The sequence below is a fragment of the Bos indicus x Bos taurus genome, chromosome 11, assembly GCF_003369695.1.
Source record: "Bos indicus x Bos taurus breed Angus x Brahman F1 hybrid chromosome 11, Bos_hybrid_MaternalHap_v2.0, whole genome shotgun sequence".
Taxonomy (NCBI): domain Eukaryota; kingdom Metazoa; phylum Chordata; class Mammalia; order Artiodactyla; family Bovidae; genus Bos; species Bos indicus x Bos taurus.
The window spans coordinates 11412184-11430313 of record NC_040086.1 but is presented as its reverse complement, the minus strand read 5'-3'; the positions used below and the strand labels follow the sequence as shown (position 1 = coordinate 11430313).

At 56.5% G+C, this 18130-nt stretch overlaps 1 protein-coding gene across 3 annotated transcripts in view; it reads right to left on the bottom strand.

Moving 5' to 3' along the window:
• Window positions 1-6317: 6317 nt before the first annotated feature.
• The window catches only part of SFXN5 (sideroflexin 5), a 126437-nt gene continuing 114624 nt past the window's right edge, over window positions 6318-18130 (bottom strand). For all 3 annotated transcript variants that reach the window (XM_027554894.1, XM_027554895.1, XM_027554896.1), the window contains one exon: window positions 6318-9326. In XM_027554894.1, coding sequence (XP_027410695.1) covers window positions 9249-9326 — 78 coding nt within the window. In that variant the 3' untranslated portion in view covers window positions 6318-9248. The remainder of the gene's footprint in view (window positions 9327-18130) is intronic.

The window sequence follows — 18130 nt, the reverse complement described above, 5'->3', positions numbered from 1 at the left end:
GTGTGGATGTCAGGGATGAGGCCCACTTCAAAGGAGCTGTGCTGTGCCTAGGGCTCTCTTCCTCAAGCCCAAATAGGAACACACTGCCCCGTGCTCAGCCCCCCACTCTGCTCCCTTCTTTCCCGCCCTTGGCCTCTCCTCCTTCACTGCTGGTTTCCTCTGCTTCCGTCTCACCCACGTCATCCCTGTCGCCCAGTGAGCGAGGGGTTTTGCCTGTGCTGTGCCTTTCCTTAGCCTATTCTTGGTACCTTGAATGTCCTGGGGGGTTGATCAATGTTGAAGTTGTTGAAAAGATGTCAAAGGCCAAGCTTTGTTGCTTGAGGCACACGAAGCGATCTAAGCACAGAAGGTCCTATTGCTGGGGCCTGTCAGTGTCTCTCGGGGGTCCAGTCAATGCCAGAAACCTAAGGGCCGTGTTCCATCCCAATGCCTCCCTCCTAAACATCAACCAGGAAAATGCTTCCCTCACAGCCTGAAAGTCCTAACCTGGGTAAGTCCAGTTGAATCTCACAGTGAACTCTCGCTCCCGGACAGGCAGGATAACCTCTGGGGAGCATGTATTCGCAGACAGGGTGAAGGTAAGAAGAGGAGGCTTTTTTTTTGGCCCTACCAGGGGTGGAGGAATGGGTAAACTCTTCCTCTCTCACTTGGTGGGGGAGGGGATGCAGGACGATCACAGCAGAGCACCCCTGTCATCCCCATAAAGGGCTGGAAAGGACTCGAGGAAACCTGCCCATCTTCCCGGGCCAGGCCTGCAGGGGGCGGGGCGGGAGTCCCCGCGGCACTCCCATCCATGCCCCATGTTGTGCCTCTCCCCACAGACGGTAAATATTGGTGTTGTGACTTCATTAATAAAGGCTTCTGTGAGCCTGAAAAACATGGAATCAGGATGAACTATTTTCTGAGCTGTGGGCTTGCCAGGTTTGCTAATTTGGGAGTTTTTGGGCCCTCTCCAGGGAACAAACCAAAGTCTCTCTCGAAGAGACACAGATGCAGCGGGAAGGGGAGAAGCAGCGAGGAATGATGCTCCCTTCCCTCCCCCAACCACGCCTCCCGCTGGAGATCAGGGCCCTGCGGAGGTGAGGACCAGGTCGAGCCCCGCCGGCCAGACAGGACCGCTCAGCAGGCCTTCCCTGGGCAAGTCGACTCAGTCGCAGCCCTCGGTCGGGCTGGCCTCCCAGGGCCCACAGAGTTCCGCAGGCTGAGCTACTGACAGCACCTTGAGAAGCCCAGGGGCACATGGCTGAGGTGGAGGGACGCAGGGAGCTGTCCTCAGGTCTGGTGGCCTGTGCGGCGTGCCTCCCGCCCAGGGCATGATCTTCGCATGTCCCCTTGTCCGTGGGACTTAACAGGCCTGGTCCCTCGGTCTCTGCAGCCATGGTTGGGCTCCTCCCTACAGGTGCTGGGATCTCTTCCTGTGGGGCTCGTGGAACCCTCACTCATAAACTGTGTTCTTCTGCCTGGGAGGGAGCCAGGCCGGGGCCCACAGGCCTCTCTGGGGGCGCTGCTCAGGGCAGCCCCCGGGGGAGGGGAGGAAGGCCAGCAGGCTGAGCTGTGCGGGGCCCAGCCAGCTTTCCTGTCAGACAGGCGCTGCCAGTGCGGAGCCAGACATCGGGAACAGGTTTAACCAATTACCCGAGCGCCCCATCTGCTGTCTGGGGCGCGTGTGAGGGTGAGTGCGTGTGAGGGTGTCTGGGAGTGTCTGGTGGGGCTGTGGGCGTGCTGCATGTCACTGTGACCATGGGGGTGTGTGTGGGTGTGTGGCTGTGGGTCCCAGTCGGCCCCCTCAGTTGTCAAAGACTGTGGCTCCTGGCTCCCGGTCCTCCCAGATGTCCTGAACCTCCTCTCAAAACCTGAGGGTCTACACCCATCCAGCACCCCAACCTCTCACCCGCTTTGTCCCTCACCACCACCCACTCTTCGGGCAAGTCAGAGCCCAGAATCCCACCTGCTTTCTGATCCCACGTTCAGATGTCCGTTCCTCTCAGACCACATGCTCTTTCCCGTCACTCACGTGATTTTCCTCTCCATCCGTGCTCTCACCTCACGGGCCCCTCCATCCTCTGACATCCCCTGGTCCTGCTGTTCCTTAGTTGCACCTGGAGAAACCACACATTTGCTTGAACCCGTTTTCCCACCTGCCCTGGCAGCTGAGTCCATGAGACCATCGGACCAGCGAGCTACATGGTGCCCCTCTGCTGAGATTTCACCCCATTTATAGGTCCATTCCTGTTCTCCATGGTGTGTCTCAAACCTCTCCCCAGGGTTCTCCCCGAAACCCCTTTCCTCCCTTACCCTCAGCAGAGGAACTTACTTCCATCTAGAAGCGGTAGAAGGGAGCACCTTCGTATCAGCCAGGGGCCCAGTAGAAAGAGAGGGTCTCTTCAAACGGAGCACTTTGAAGAGAGTTAAATAAAGGGGAATCAACACCTTTTGGGAAACCAACAAGAGATGTTGCAGGACCCCAGGACTAGCAACAGTTGGGAACCCATGTGGCCTTCAGGCCTGAAGAGGCCAAGCAAGCACAGGAACAAGTGTCAGGGTCTAAGAGGACAGTTGGATGGAGGGGGGCCCCAAACAGGAGCTACAGACTTTAGGAGCACGAAGCCCACAGACTGCAGGGAGGTTCGGAGGGGAGAGCTCCAGTCTCACTCTCCTCTGATCCTCCAGTCTCCTTCTGGTGACTCCCAATGGCGGGAGCCAGAGAGCAAGTCCGTATGAGTCAGCCTCCTGGGACAGACTGTGGGGGGAGACGGTTGCAGAGTGGATCTGGAGGGGCCAGGGAAGCTAGCCTCCATGCCCCACCAGCTTCCCGCCCTCAGACCCACACCTCCTGCATCCAACCTGTTCTCTCCTCTTGCCTCTTGTTACCACTCCCTGCCACCCTGGAGACCCCACTTCTGGGGTGGGGTCTGACCTGCCCTAGACGTGCAGACCTGCCCAAGAATCTCCCTCCTAGAGCCCTCGCTTAACCCCATGTGATACTGGCAGTCATTGGGAGTCCTGCTAAGTTCTTAACCCATGGAGATCTGTGGCCATGACCACACTCCACTGAGACCATTCTCTCCAGGTCTTCCCAAGACACACCTTGGTCTTCATTTTCCTTCAACTCTCAGCTTCTATTAAATACCCGGACAGCCTCTCCTACTTGAAGCATCCTCATCTCTTGTCATCTGGGATGCCACACCCTACTCATCTTCCTCTTTCTTCTTGTATTAGTCTGTTAGGGGTGCCACAACAAGCACCACAGACTGGGTGGCTTAAACAGTAGCATTTTTTTTTCTCTCATAGTTCTAGAGGCTAGAAATCCAAGATCACAGTGCCAGCAGGGTTGTTTTCTTCTGAGGGTTCCCTCTTTGGCTTGCAGATGGGCGTCTTCGTGTTCACCTGGTGCTCTCCCTCTATGCGTGACTACATCCGAATTTCCTCTTCCTATAAGGACAGTAGTCATACTGGTGAGATTTGGGCCCATCCTAATTGATCTCATTTTAACTTAATTACCTCTTTAAGGATTGTACCTCCGAATGGAGTCACATTCTGAGATATTGCAGGTTGGGACTTCAACATACTTGGGAGACATAGTTCAGCCCACAACACCTTTCTTGGGGCTGAGCTTCTTTGCAGTCCTCACAGATGGGGACCCCTGGAGGTTCTGGCCCAGGTCTTCCTCTTCTCCCTCTACGTACTCCCCCCGTGGTTGCCTCTGTTCCTTTAGCCCCAGGTGAAAAGTGAAAGTGTTAGTTCCTCTGCAGTGTCTGATTCTTTGTGACCCCACGGATTGTAGCCTGCCAGGCCCCTCTGTCCATGGAATTCTGCAGGCAAGAATACTGGAGTGGGTTGCCATTCCCTTCTCCAGGGGATCTTCCTGATCCAGGGATTGCACCCCAGTCTCCTACATTGGCAGGCGAATTCTTTACCATCTGAGCCACCAGGGAATCAATAAATGGACAACATGCCAATCTGCATCGATTGGGATTGGATACCCCACCCTGCTCCTGAACTCCAGACAGGCACTCCCAGTTGACTTCTGGCATCTTGACTTGGTTGTCTCACAGGAACCTCTAGTAACTTGCGGAACAGAATGCATCATTGTCTCTGCAAGTATGTTCATCCTTCTCTGCCCTTAGCTCTGAGAAATGGCACCACCATCTATGTCCTCAACTGACAAAGCCAGGAATCCAGGGCCATCTTGGACTGTCCTCTGCCATCCTTTCCACGTGAATCAGCAGGAGCTAAGCAGTCCTGAACCTCCTCACTTCTCTCCATCCCCATCCCATCACTTGGTCCAGGGTCCATCTTCCCTCACCTTGACTGCCACAGAGGTCTCTTCCCCAGTCTCCCCAGCAGTCTTGCCTGTTCACACTACCCTCTGCTCTGTTGACGGCTGAATATCCATTTCCCTACTTAAAGCCTCTAGTGGCTCCAGCTGTCTTCAGCATTACAGCTGCCGGCTCACTGACAGCTCCAGTGTCTTCCTGCAACTAGCCTCTGGAAGAGAGTGAGGGCCCTGCTGTACTGTCCGTCCCTCTGCGTGCACACACGTGAAGAGGCTGAGAGCCAGCCCGGGCGGCCGGGGGCTGATGGCAGCGCCCTTTCCTCATTTCCCCGCTGGATTTGTGTGGGGGTCTTCAAGGGGTGTCTGGTGCCTCTCCTTCCTTCTCTTCTCCCCTCTGCAAGGCCCAGGGAACTGGAGCAAGGTGGGGTCTCCAGATTCTAGCTCCGGTTGAGGAGCTGTCCTTGTCGAGAAGAAGCCAGGCTCTGACCTTGGACAGGCTGCCGGCAGCTTCCTCGGAGTGGAACGCAAACACTTGGGCTATTGCCTAAGAGACACACCTGATGCTGAGGGAAGCAAGGTCCTGGAGCATGAGGCCTTTCAGGGAACTCTGAGTCTTTCCTGTTTGGGGAGCTAATCAAGGGCAGTGGGATGGGTGAGATGGCGGGAGGGAAGCTCCATCCTGAAAATGAGGTTGGGCTCCCCAGCGCCTTGGGAAACTGTCACTCATCACTGCTTTCCTCCGCTGGCACTCTGACTCTCCTCCTAACCGTGGCCTGAGTGGGAGGAGGGAGGCCCTAGGGGCCAGTGGGTGGGGATGGGGCCAGGGGAAGCCACATTCCTGGAGTGTCAATGATCTCTGGGCTGGGCAGAAGATGAGCCCCCGAACTAGCTAAAAACAACAAACAGCTCCCAGGAGGGATTTGCGTCTGTCCAGAGAGTCAAGGATTTCCGTCCTGATGGCGGCCGTGGCCAGTGAGGCTCTTAGCAAATTCCCCAGAGACCAGACGGCCCCTGACCTAAAAGCATCACTTTGAGAACAGACCCCTCCCTTGTCCTTTTCCTCCTCCTACCCTCCTAGGGAGGCCCTGTGCCTAGGTAGGGGAGGCAGCAGCCCCTCTGACGCCTGGGAGGCGCGTGGAGAAGAGTCTGGGTGCGTTCCTCACCTGGTCTCTCCAGTACCAGTCCAGCGAGCAATGCTGTTCTTGACACTTTATACCCTTAGCCACACCAAAGTGTTGCTGGAGACGTTCCATAAACACCTGACCAAATGAATGGGTGAACGGAGGAAGTGATCGGCTAGAAGTCACAGTCATGCTGAGGCCAAATTGGAACCGGAACCGGGGGCTGCCTGACCACGAACCACACATCCACTACTGGCAGGGGAGGCCATCAGCTCCATCAGCTCCTCCCTGCAGAGGGTGGACGATGCTTGGAGGTCCCAGAGAAGAAGCCAGGCCTCACCTCCTCAGGAACTCTGGGAGCTGCCTGGAGCTGGAGGAGCTGTCAGGAGGTGGCCAAGGCTGGCCCTGAGGGACTGTGGAAGAGTCTAAAAGAGGCAGAGTTGCCAGGGATGGTACCATGCACACAATGGTACATGTCAATGCCAGGTAGCTTTCGACCTGGCGCACACCTCTCCCTCTGAAGTCCCTCCTGGCCCCCAGGCAGTCCAGAATGCATCCCCCCCCGCAATGCCTCCCTCCTGTCTTCCGGCTATCAGCAGCTGAGAATCTACCAGAATCCCTTTTCTACTCATTTCCTTGCAGTGGGCCCTTAGTAGGTGCTCCATTTAGCACCCACTTTGTAAAGGGTCCCTTGGCAGAGTTTCACCTCACCCCCTCGTCCAGCTTTCTGCCCTCTCCTGCTCCTCCATCCTTCTGTCTCTCTTTCCCTATGGGCCTCCCAGCAGGCCTGACCCTCCTAGAGGATAGGTTTGCACCGTCCTCAGGGCCTTCCCACAAAATTCTCAGTCAGCTGTTGGCTGGTTGCCACTGTTTCCCCACCCCCACCCTTCCCACCCACAATTCACAAAGCCAAGCCCTGATGCCTTAAATCCATCATTTATTGCCCACAGCTCAATAGTATTACAGAAATCACAGAATTTGAGAAATTTTCTGAGAAGGTTAAAAAGACACTGCAGAGTACCCTGGGAGGGAACGCAGCATGTGTGCTGGTGCCTCGCTCACTCTGACCCAGGGCTGGAAAACCACCTTGCTTCCGTGCCCCGGCCCTTCTCCTCTCAGGCCATCAGGACAGGAGACCCGCTGGCTCACAGTCAGGGATTGAAACGGGGCCGGTCGGTCATCTCGACGTCTTGGGCTTTTAATCCCTGCGCGCTCAGATTACTCTCTGGGATAGCAGCAGGGTATCCCCCAGCCTGAGGGAATGTTTGAAGTGACCAGAGGAGGGTAGGCTGGGACATCAGGGCTCAAGAGTCAGTGGCAGGCATGCCCTGTGCTATGGCACAGCTGGGCCAGGCCCTGCCCTCAGTAGGTCCTGCCTCAGCCTCCATTCCAGATATGAACCAGTCTGCCCACGAGGCCTCTTGTCCTCTGGCCTCAGCAGGGTAGAGGGTGGATGCTGACCAAAAGTTTACCCTCACTGTATTTAATGCAGCCAGACCAGGACTCAGCAGCATGGCCCCCTGAACCTCTGTCACTATTACACTGAGCTATCAGGATCCTTTGCCACCCACCCCTCACTCCCCTCTCTCCAGGAGAAACCCTCTTAGCTCACATGAAATTGCATTGGGAGCATGACCAGAAATCACCCAGGAGACAATGTAAGTAGCATATGAGATGCCAAGGCCACAGGGCTCCCAAGGTTGGGGCAGCAAGCACACAGACCGAGTTGGAAAGACCCCCGTCTCTGCCAGGGCCCAGGAGGGGATGGGAGAGGGGCTGGGGTGGGCAGTTTTGGTCCCAAGGTAAAGTGCAAAAGAACAAGACCCTGTGAGAGGTGGGGCAAGGTGAGCTTGAAGTGAGCTTTTCAAGAGAGGCCCCAGACATGCCCAGCCCTGAGTAGTTGGCACATTCCCATTACAGGGGGATTAGCGGAAACCACCTGCCCGTCCAACACTGCTCATGCCCTCCATGCTTGTCTCCGCCTTCTGCCTTTACTGATGGGCTGCTCCTTTGGAAAGTGAGGAGCCCTCAGAGCAGTATCCTGCAGAGCTAGCTGGGGGGCATCAGGGTTTGGCTGGGAGGAGAGAGAAGCAGGGGCTTCTGGGGGTACGCGGTGTCAATGCCTGTGGGAGGCCCACCTCACAACCACCCTGCCCTAAAGACAGGAAGAGCCGCCCGTGGCCACACACTTTCTGCCCCGCACTTGTCCTTTCCTGCCCCTGTGTGTGTTCATCTCTGGCCACGTCTCTCTCTCAGGGTGAAGTCACCAGGGGAGCATATCAAAGGCTCCACTCCAGCTAGGGCCAGGTGAGGGATGCCTGGAGGCCAGGCTTCCTCTTTGGGCCTTTCAGACGGGGGTGTGGCAGGGGGGTTATCCTGTTCATCTTCACCGCATGCCCTGCTTCCCTCTGCAAAGCTCCTGCAGAGCTCTCCTCTTTCTGGCCTGCCAGTGGGAGCCAGCAGCAAGGGGCCTCAGAGACCTGTGCACAGTGAGAGGCGATGGCACGGGCAGGTGTGCACATGCAGGCCCAGGCAGGCACTCTGCCCCCGCTCCAGAACTGTAAGGTGTTTGGCAAAGGTCACGTGCTCCCAGGATGTTCACATACAGAAGGGCAAGGTTCCGGTGCTGAGGCCAACCGCTGGCCATTCCGAAGGAGCCTGCCCCATTCCCAGTCCAGTGTCCACACTGGGGATGTGCCTGGACTGCCCAGCCACTGAGCAGGACGGGCAAAGATGAAGTCTAGCTGAAACAGCAGGTGGGAACGCCTCCGTACAGTCCTCTGGTTCCAGACAGAGAGTGGAGACTCAGTGAAGGGAGTACACTTGTCCAAGGTCACACAGCCCATGAGTGCCAGAGCCAGGGCCCGCTGTTCCAGGGCTGACACTCTCAGGTCGATGCCTAGAGATCTGGGCTTTGGGCATAAGACCCTCCTGCTCGGGAAATGATGAGCTGGGTAGCCGACCTGGTGGCTGGAGATGACAGCAGGCAGCCCGGCTCCAGCCCCACCCTCGGCCCCAACACCCTGCTTCCAGCCTGTGCCTGGAAGGAAGACCTTCCCACAGAGGCCAGAATGCAGGCACAGTTTCCGCCAAATACTGCTCCTTCTTAGGGCCTCCTGCCTGGAGCCGGAACCATCTCGGGTCCCACGTGGATGAGGGCTCCATGTAGGGTGACAACAGCCTAAGTGTGTCACTGGGCTTCATCCAGAGGAATTGGTTTTGCAGGAGAGGCGTGAATGCAGGCTGGCCACACTCAGAGCCAGCTGCCCAAGGAATCTTCCAGTGCCCCTTGACTTCCTGGGCCACTTCCTGAGGAACTTCCTCACAGCTGGTTCATCTGCCTGCCTCCCCTCCCCAGCCCAGGCAGCCATCGGGCCTGGCCTCAGTAGCATCTTAAATCCAGCAGCCCAGCCACCAGGACCACCAGCTCCCAGGCCTTCTCCTCTTCCCACCACCTGCTGCCTCTGGGCAGCTGTAACCAAGGCTTGATTCTGATTAAAAATAAAAAAGAAACCAAGTATAAAAGGATCCTAACCCTACCCCGTGGGCACTCTACAATTTTTCAGCTTCACACATAATTGTGCTAAGTAGAGTTTTGACAACCCCACGTAAGGCCCAGAAATGCACTTGATTATTTTTTATAGTAAATGTGTCAGAATTCTTCTCCCTTATGTTAATTCATGAATAGATTAGTCTCCCTACCACTGTGGGGGGAGTGCTCCCCCAGGTGGCCTGGGACTGGGGGTGGGGGTCAGCTTGTCTCTCCCTGCAGGTGCAGCCCACAGGACTCCTTCCTTGCCCCCAACTCCGGGCCTGGACAACGCTCTGTCCCCAGGCCGGCCGGCCACTGCTCACAGTCCCTTGTTGTACACCACTGTCCGGCTGCTCGTGGCCTGGGCGATCTCAGGCTCTAACTGGCTTGTTTCGATCTGAGGAGAGAGTGAGAGCAGAGAGGAAAGGTGAGGGGACGGGAGGGAGGGGACAAGTGGGGAGCTGGGAGCAGCGGTCAGGACCTCCTGGTGCTGCCACTTCTCCTCTGCCCCCGGCCCCCAACCAGGGCCCATGCGTGCCACCTCGTGACGCATCTTCCTCTTTTCCTGCCCTTCTGCTTAGGGGCTCACGACACCCCTTCCAGCCAAAGCTGTACCTCACCCGCTGCCAGCACGACCATGTAGGGGAAAGTCCTACCTTCTGAGTTCTCCGTCTCCCTCATCTCCAAGGACCTCGTCCCCCAGGGATGTTCCACCCAAACTCAAATCCAAACCCCACCCTCTTGCACCCCACCATCCTCTGTCCCTCCAAGCACCCTCCTCACTCTCCTATCTGCTTTCAGACCACCGACCCCAGCCCCAGACTCTCTAGAGCTGTCTTCACATCCTCCCCCTCCAGCTGGATGTGAGAGGCCACCACTTGAGCCTCTCCAAGCTGCAAGGCCCTTCACGCCTGACTGGCAGAAGGAGCAGCTCCATCACGCATCTACCTTCTCCCCACTTGAACCTGACCACCTAGCAGAGACTGCTCAGAGGTCACTGTCCTTGACTTTGGCTTGACCCTCACAGTGGCCAGAAAATCCCCACCCCTGGGCCATATGGTTGGTCAGCTCCATCTCCCATTCTCCGCAGAGGCCGCCTAAAGCCTCCTCTGCTCTCCTCAGCCTCCCCGCCCTCAGCTTCCCACTCATCTTCCTACCTTGGAGTGAAAACAGAAGGCCTCACGAGGCACCCCTCAGCTTCTTGTCAAACCCATGACCTACCTGTGTTCTCACTCTGCTCCGGATCTGCCCTCCTGCTGCCCCACTGTGGCTATCCCTGCCCCCGGAGGACCCCACACTGGAGACCACTGCCAGATGGCCCACCCTGTTGCCCACCTTTTCAGGGACTCCTGCTCATCAGCAGAGAACCTCCCATCTGACACCCTCCATTACCCCAGGTCGAGTTCCTGCTACCACTGGGGCTCTCTCCCCCCATAACAACCTCGCTTCTTTAAGGCATTGTCCACTCCTTTAAGGGCAGCTCCAGCTCCTCACCTCCCACTGATTTCCCAGCCCACTGCAAACCTGGCTTCTGTTTCCACTCCCCTCCACAAAAGTCTTTCTCTCCAAGCTTACTGCCAGCTCCCTTTTTGTGACACCTACTGGACGCTTCTCAGGGTCTGGGGGTCCCTCTTCCCTGCGCACAGCTCCATAGGTACTTCTACTCGACCCATCTAGAACAGAACTGAATTCCTTGTCTCTTCCTCCCCGACCCCAGCTTCACACCACCGTCCAACGGTGCTCTGGCCAGGGACCGCAGGTCTTCCAGACCTCCACTCTCTTTCCCTCCCCTCACTGTCTCACCCCTTCCAGCCCCTCTTCCACCACAGCCAGGGTGAGCCTTCTCAGCAGCAAGTCCGATCATGCCTCTCTTTGTTATGAAAGGGCTCACCGGCACCACTGCCCTCAGGGACCCAGACCCTGCCTCGCTCTCGCCACCCTGTCCGTGGGATTGGAGACACAGCACACCTGCCTATCACAGTGCCTCAGATACACTGGCTTATTCACACCCCGAGTCTTTGCCTGAGCTGCCCCTCTGCCTCTTCCTCGCCTGGCCTACTCTGAATCCCTGGTCCTCCGCTCAGCTTCCAGGCCACTGCTTCAGATATCTTCCCTCATCCAGGCTGGGTGTAGCCACCTCTCCAGCCCCACACTTGCCTCCCTCTGTACACTTGTAGCACATGATTTGAGGCTGACTGCTTGCTCCTGCTCCTCTTCCCACGGTAGATCGCAAGCTCCATGAGGCAGCGAGTGCATGCTGCTGTGCATCCTGCATCCTCAAGGCTGGGAGACAGCAGGTGTTCTCAAGTGTTGAGTCAATGAGTGGAAAGAAGAAAGGCAGAAAGTACTGGGAGGGCGGGGTCCCCTGGGAGTCCCCACAGCAGCCCGGATGTTGACCCACAGCTCTGGGGGCTGAGCCAGTGGGGATGCCGGAGCCCCTAAACCTGAGGGAGCCAGGAGGGAGGCTCCGTGAGGAGCCCCGGCCTGACCCCTGCCGCAGGTTGAATCAGGAAGCACCAGTCAGCTCAGCTGAGCCTGGTCCCAGGTACGTGCTATATATCAAGACATGGCAGCCCTGGGGAGCAGGCAGGAGGTGCCATAGCCTGGCCCAGCTTTCGGAGAACTCAGGTCTGAGGCCAGACAAGAGTCCCTGTGGACTGCAGCTGGCAGGGACCCTCTCCCTGTGGTCTCTGGTACCCCGATACACAGCCCACTTGAGAAGGCCAAAGAGGCAAGAACCAGGCTCAGGGCCCAGGCCTCGTCCCCACCCGCTCTCCTTGAACCACCTCCTCCCTGCACACCCTGCTGGCCTCCGAGTCCTCTCCGCCCCACCGGCTCCCCTCGTCCCCATGCTGCCACTGACACAATGCACAGCGCCCACGCTTAAAAATCTAAATGCTTTTGAAAATGTTTAACCTAGTTAGACAAATTAGCAAAAATTTGTGCAAAACAATTTAGGTATTTAAAATATTCAATGTTTTTAAAAAACTGGAAAACTGTTCTTAGCTTTCAGCTGCAAAAACCAACAAAATATAACATCCCAGCAATCTTACCATGAGGTGTAACATAACCCTTCGGGAAAGCTGTTAAACAGCTACTGAGGCATCCTGGGAAATAGCACTTCATTTATTCAAATGCACATATGTCAGGCTTTTGCACCATATGTCATTCCAAGCTATTTACAGTAATAATTAAATCTTAATCAACGTTTAACCTCTGTAAAATGTTTGAAGAATCCTAATCACCCTTCAGACTGCACTAATGAAGGAGAAATATATAAACATAAAAGGAAAATGATGCATAGATATCACGCTGGAAAGAACAGTAATTGCAAAATTGTATTTCTTTTAAATATAATCAGTAAATGATGTAAAGTAAGCCAAGGAGTATTTTAAGTTAAGACATCTTGGATGTCAGAGGTGTGAGCAGCTAATTTTGTTCTGCTACCCATAACAGATGTAGCATATTTTATTTTAGTGCCATTATTAGCAACTTCCCATGCCGGCTTTCACTGAAGCACTGAGTCCCGCATTAAAATCAGAGAGGCTGCTCACCACCATGGTGGAGGACCACGGGCCAGGGCCACAGCCTCCTCGGCCCGTTCCCTGGAGAGCACTGGCCCTGGTGGAGACTGAGACCTCATCCTCTCAGTGGAGCTGTCGCAGACCCAGGCTCCCCCCTCCAGCTCCCCACTGAGCTGAGGACAGCAGGTAGGAGGGAAGCAGGGGGGAGACGCAGGCAATGGGAAGGCTGCCGGGGAGGGCGGTGGTCGAGGCCCTCAACTCAGGAGCAGGCACTTGGGGACAGATGGCATCTAAGGCTTTTCCTCTCATTTCAATTCAGTCGGCTCTTAAGTAGCAGATGCTTATGGCTGCCAACGCCATACACCAGGCTGGGCACACAGAGATGGACAAGACCAGCCCGTGCCCTTGAGAAGCTTCAAGTCTAGGGGAGGAGTCAGACAGGAAAGCAGATGGGTTCCAGAGAGACAAAGTGCCATGGCAACTGGGGAGGAGTTACCACGCATTGGGGGTTACCATGCACCGATGAAAGAACAGGAAAGGAAGACTTCTCAGGGGAGGGAAGCCAGGAAGAAATGGGCGTTTTGATGAGAGAGGGCAGAAAAAGCTTGCTGGGGAAGAGAAAAGCATTAGCTGGCCAGCATGGCATGTTTGGTGTGGGCAACGGTGGACAGGTTGGAATGTGGCGGAAATGGAGGCGGAGCTGGGACAGGCAGGCCCTCGTAGGCCACTTGAAGATGTCAGCATTTTATCTGAGGGCAAAGCCACGAGGCTTCTGAGCAGGGGTGGTCCAAGATCCCCATCTTGCTGGTGGGGGTGGGATGGAGGAGTAAGTGAGGTGGCAGCTTCAGGCATCAGAGAAAGGTGCCAGGTCTTCCCTAGGATGCCGCCAGTGGGGGCTGACGGGAGGGTGTGCGGGGATCCTTTCTGAAGACAAAAGCCATAGGAGTTGATGACCAATTCCACGTGGGGGTGAGAGGGAGGTGTGGAGGATGACTGTGCACTGGATGATTCCTAATTCTAGCTCGGGAGCCGGGGTGGCTGGTGACGCCATTCTCAGAGGAGGGGAATGTGGGGGGCGGGTCAGAGTGGGAGTGTGGTAGGCTTGGGTCTCCCAGCTGAGGAGCGGGGGAGGCAGGCAGGTCTTGGGGGTGGAGCTCTGGGCAGGGCCCTGGGCAGAAGAGTGAGCCCTGGATGTGAGAGCACAGTCGGAGCCCCGGAGTAGAGGAGCTTGCCCAGAAGAGCAGATGGCAGGGGAGGGTGCCAGGCCGAGGGAACAGGCACATTTGAGGGGTGGGTGTAGGGAACAAGCCCATGATGGTGGCCTTGGGGGTCCAGCCCAAGGAGCAGAGACAGTGACGGAGGGCACCACAGACCACAGCAGCATGGACATCAGGCAAACAGAACGGCCCCGGCGAAGACTGAGAGGCTTCAGTCTTTGGTCTTGGCAGCGGGATTTGGGTGGGATCTGGTGACCCCCTAGAACCCAGGAGGACTCCTAACCCTCACTTAGCCTCTCGCTTCTATCACGGGCCAGTTCAACTGGTCATTGCTTAAGGCCTCTCCAGTTCTCTGACCATAGCTGGGGCTTGAGCCAATGCCCCAGCATCTCATGGACTCACGGATGCTGGGACCACTGGGGGTCCTCACCACTGGGCCCAGCAGGGGAGCCCGGGGCAGGGACCTCTGTGCTACCCACCCTTTGACGATCACCTCTCTGCGGTTGGTGGTGGGGGGTGGGGTGGGCCTGAGTCTCCTCCACAGAAATCATATCCAAGGCTGTGCTGGTAAATGAATGTGATTCAGGTACTGAGGGAGGGCAGCTAACCAGCTCCAGGGCCCCGAAGTAGAGACCGGGAATGTGTTCTCTGGGGCTCCCCCTGCTTCACGTGCTGTCAGCAGCAGAACAAATGGTGTGATGGCCACACTGGCTCACAGGTGGGTTGTGGATGGAGGGAGAGGCCAAGGCCCAGTGAGAGGAGTGAGTGTAGCAAGCAGAGGCCACTAGCATCAGCCCAGAAGACTAGAATCCCTGGGGAGGGGGCCAAGGGCAGGGGCTTGACCACAGAGAAGCTCTGAAGGGCCTCCTCTGGGGAGAAGGTGACAAGGAGAAAGAAGGCTGGACAAGGAGTGGCCACAGGGAGAAGGGTGACCCAGTGCAGGCAGCCCAGGGGGCCTGCAGGAACCTATGGGTCCCTTCCTTCATCTGACAAACCCCTCCCCAGGTGCCTGTCCACCAGCAGCCTGGGCCTCAAGAGAAGGGATGTCTAGGATGGGGAGCCAGAGCCCTGGCTGAAGTGATCCAGCAGCACTGGCTGATGGTACCCCACCCTAGAACTGGGGGTGTCAAGAAGAAATGGGTTGCTGGGAACAGCCCCACTTTGCCTTGAGATGAGCAGTGCTGTCCTGCTCACACTCAAGGACTGCCAGGCAGAACTGCACCCTGGCTCCCACAGCCTCATCCAGATGCCCTCCCCAGCCGAGGCCCCACCCTAGTCTCCAGACCCAGCTCAGACTCTGCTCCCCTTGGAGCAGATAGCCCCAGACTTCCAGCTACATCTAAGGTCAGAGGCAGCAAGCAGGAAGCACCAGCCTCCCCAGAGTACTCCCAGGCCCACTGGCCCCGGAGCACCCTAGAGCGGCCGGATGGGCTTCCTTGGTGGCGCTGGAAGGGTTAACCCTGAGCTATTCGCCTCTGTCTCCTGGCTCATCTTGGATGGGGGGCAGAGGCAGGAATGTATGTGGGGCCACCTCTGCCTCTGCAGCCTGGGAGCACACACACCTGCAGCCCGCAGCCAGCGGATAGTTTACATATTTGAACCTGGAGCTAAGGTGCTGAGACATAAACAGGAAACTGGATCCCCGGTCTGTGCCCCATTCTCCGGGGCTTTTACCTACTACAAAGAAGTTCCTCCTCCTTGCCTTTCTTCTGGTGGCTTTTCTGCCTCCCTTTCAAAGGCACTGGGCAGGGGGTGGGGTGATACGCATGACCCTGTGACATGGCTCAAAGCTGCCTCCTGCTCCTGGTCAGGGGTCTGGGCCTCTGAGGGTCTGCAGGTGGTGGCGACATTGACACAGATCCAAAGCCCAAGCCGGCACCAACTTGTCCAACTCTGCCAAGCATGGAACCAACTTGCCCACTGGGCAGCCGCAAACCACCCTCTCTCACCAAGGCTGGGCAGATCTCAGGTCCTGCTTAGATATGCACACCCAGGCCTGAGCATCACCCTGAGCATTCTCAGAGGACAGGGGTGTTAGGCCAGGGCTGGGAGCAGCTCGGGCCTGAGCCCAGATCCTTGGGTCAGGCCTCCAGTGGTGGCGCTGGGCCCCACTGCCTTCCAATGAATGTCAGACTCATTGATTGGACACTCAAGGCCTTCTGCCACCTTCTCCTGCCTCCTCATCCACCAACTCCTCTCCATCATGTGTTCAAGCTTTGAGGCCTAATCCGCTAAGGCTGCCTGCCACCTCCAGGAAGCCTCCTCTGATCTTCTCAGACCAAACCCATTGCTGTCGCCCCTGGTGCCCCGGGCACTTGTTTCTTCTCCATCACACCCCCAGCTACGCACTGATTCGTACTCTTACCAGCTGTGAATCCCGGGTCCGCCCCCCACGTCAGTGTGAGCCATTCAGGGTAGTTTCGGTCACCCTGTGCATAGTCAGTCCTTGATAAAAGTTGAACCAAACTGAACTCCTCAAGTCTGGGAATCTTATGTTATGTTTTCCATCCCACCCCCCCCCCACCCCCGCCAGGCAATGTGCATCCAGGGAATGTGCAGAGCTCCCTCCCCATTTGGAGCTCCTGAGGGGCCCCCTGGTGGGCCAATCTCAGAATCATTCTACCGCCCCCATCTGCCCCCATCTTCTTCAGGTCTCAGTTTCCCTCTATGTGTGGTGGGGAGATTTTCTACTCCTGGGGCTGCAATGTGGATAATACCAAGAAATGGATGAGAGAACCCTTTGGAGGCTTAGAAAACCTGCTTAAGGAAGGCAGGACTCCATGGTTATCCCACCACCAGCCTAGGTCTTGCTTACCTGTGTCTCCTCACGGCTCACAGGACTGAGCCCTTGCTGTGGGCCAGGTACACCCGAAACACTTCACATATACTGACCCGTTTAATTGTCTCCGCAAAAGCTTTGCATAACCAAGCCTCCTTCCTTCCTGGCCTCTATTTAGATAGGTGTTCTAGAAGGTCCTGGAAAGAACTGGGGAGGGATGGCCTGAGAGGTGGCCCTGCTGATGCCTGTCACCAGGGCACGTGTGTGCATGTTCGTGCACGTGCCCGTGTGTGGGCTTGCGTGCACGCGCAGGTTTGGGGTGGGGGTGTGCAGAACAGGCAACGTGACAGGTGGCGTTGGCGTTCCTGGGCTCCGAGCGGCTTTGCCATTCCCATCCATCCCTCCTGGGGGGTCCTGTGGGCAAACTCCAAGAAAGCAGCGGGCGGGGAGGCGGCAGATTTCTGATGGCAAAAATAGCCCGCTTCAGAGTTCAATAGGGACTGATTAAAGCAGTAAAGGAGAAAAGCCCCAAACAAACATCTCCAAGCAAAGTAGGAAATGGATTCGAGATTGGAGGGGAGGAAACACCTGCTCTGGGAGATGGTCAATCTTGGTGGACCTAAGAGGGACAAGATGCCTCCTAGACATCGCTCTGGTCTCGTGTCAGCCCTGGAAGAGTGGGAAAAGCAGGAAGCAATCAAGTCAAGGTGAGCCCAGATAAGCCATGCTCTGCATTAGCTGTTGCTAAATAGCACCAGTTCTTAGCCTTAGCGATACCCGGAGACAGTACTACCATCCTGGGGAGGGAGTTGGGATGCAGGAAACATGTGACCAGAGTCTACACGTGTGGGGTGAGACAGATCCTAGTGGGGCTCATCAGGGAGGACTTCCTGGAGAAGGAACCTCTTCCAGAACAGCTTGCGTGCTAAGTTCAGTCGTGTCTGACTCTTTGCGACCCTATGGACTGTAGCCCACTAGGCCCCTCTGTCCATGGGATTCTCCAGGCAAGGATACTGCAGTGGGTTGCCATGCCCTCCTCCAAGGGATCTTCCTGACCCAGGGATCGAACCCATGTCTCTTACGTCTCCTGCATTGGCAGGCAGGTCCTTTACCATTAGTTCCACCTGGAAAGACCTGAATATGAACCTGAGCTCATTCCCAACTCTTCTCCATTCTTGGTTGGGAATTCAAAGGCTTTCTCAGAGAAAAAGAGGCAAGCTAGGAGAGACATTTGTTTCTGGCAGGTCACAGCTTCCAGCCAAGCTGGTCGCTATCATTTACTTTGGGGCTAGTGATGAGGAGAGAGATGGTGGAAGCTCTGGTACCCACTGGGGGTACCCATATTTTTTCCCATACAGGGATGGTGTGCCTCTTTGTTTCTTAACTATGGAAGCTGGGAGGGGGACCTGGGAGGAGTAGGGGAGTGAGCAGGGGCATGGATAAGCTTGACCTTCAAACACCTCATCTAGAGCATGCACGTGAGCTCTAAAAGCCAATCTCTGAGACCAGGGTGACTAGAGTGAGGACATGGGAGGCCCTGAGCTTCTGGTGCCCTGGGCCCTCCAGGTCTGAGTTAAGGAAGGGCTCGGCTGAGAGGGAGAGGTTGTGGGTTAGCAGGGCTGATGGGGGAGCTCTGAGCAGGAAGCCCTGGGGGGCTCAGATGATGTCTTTTCTTCCTGTC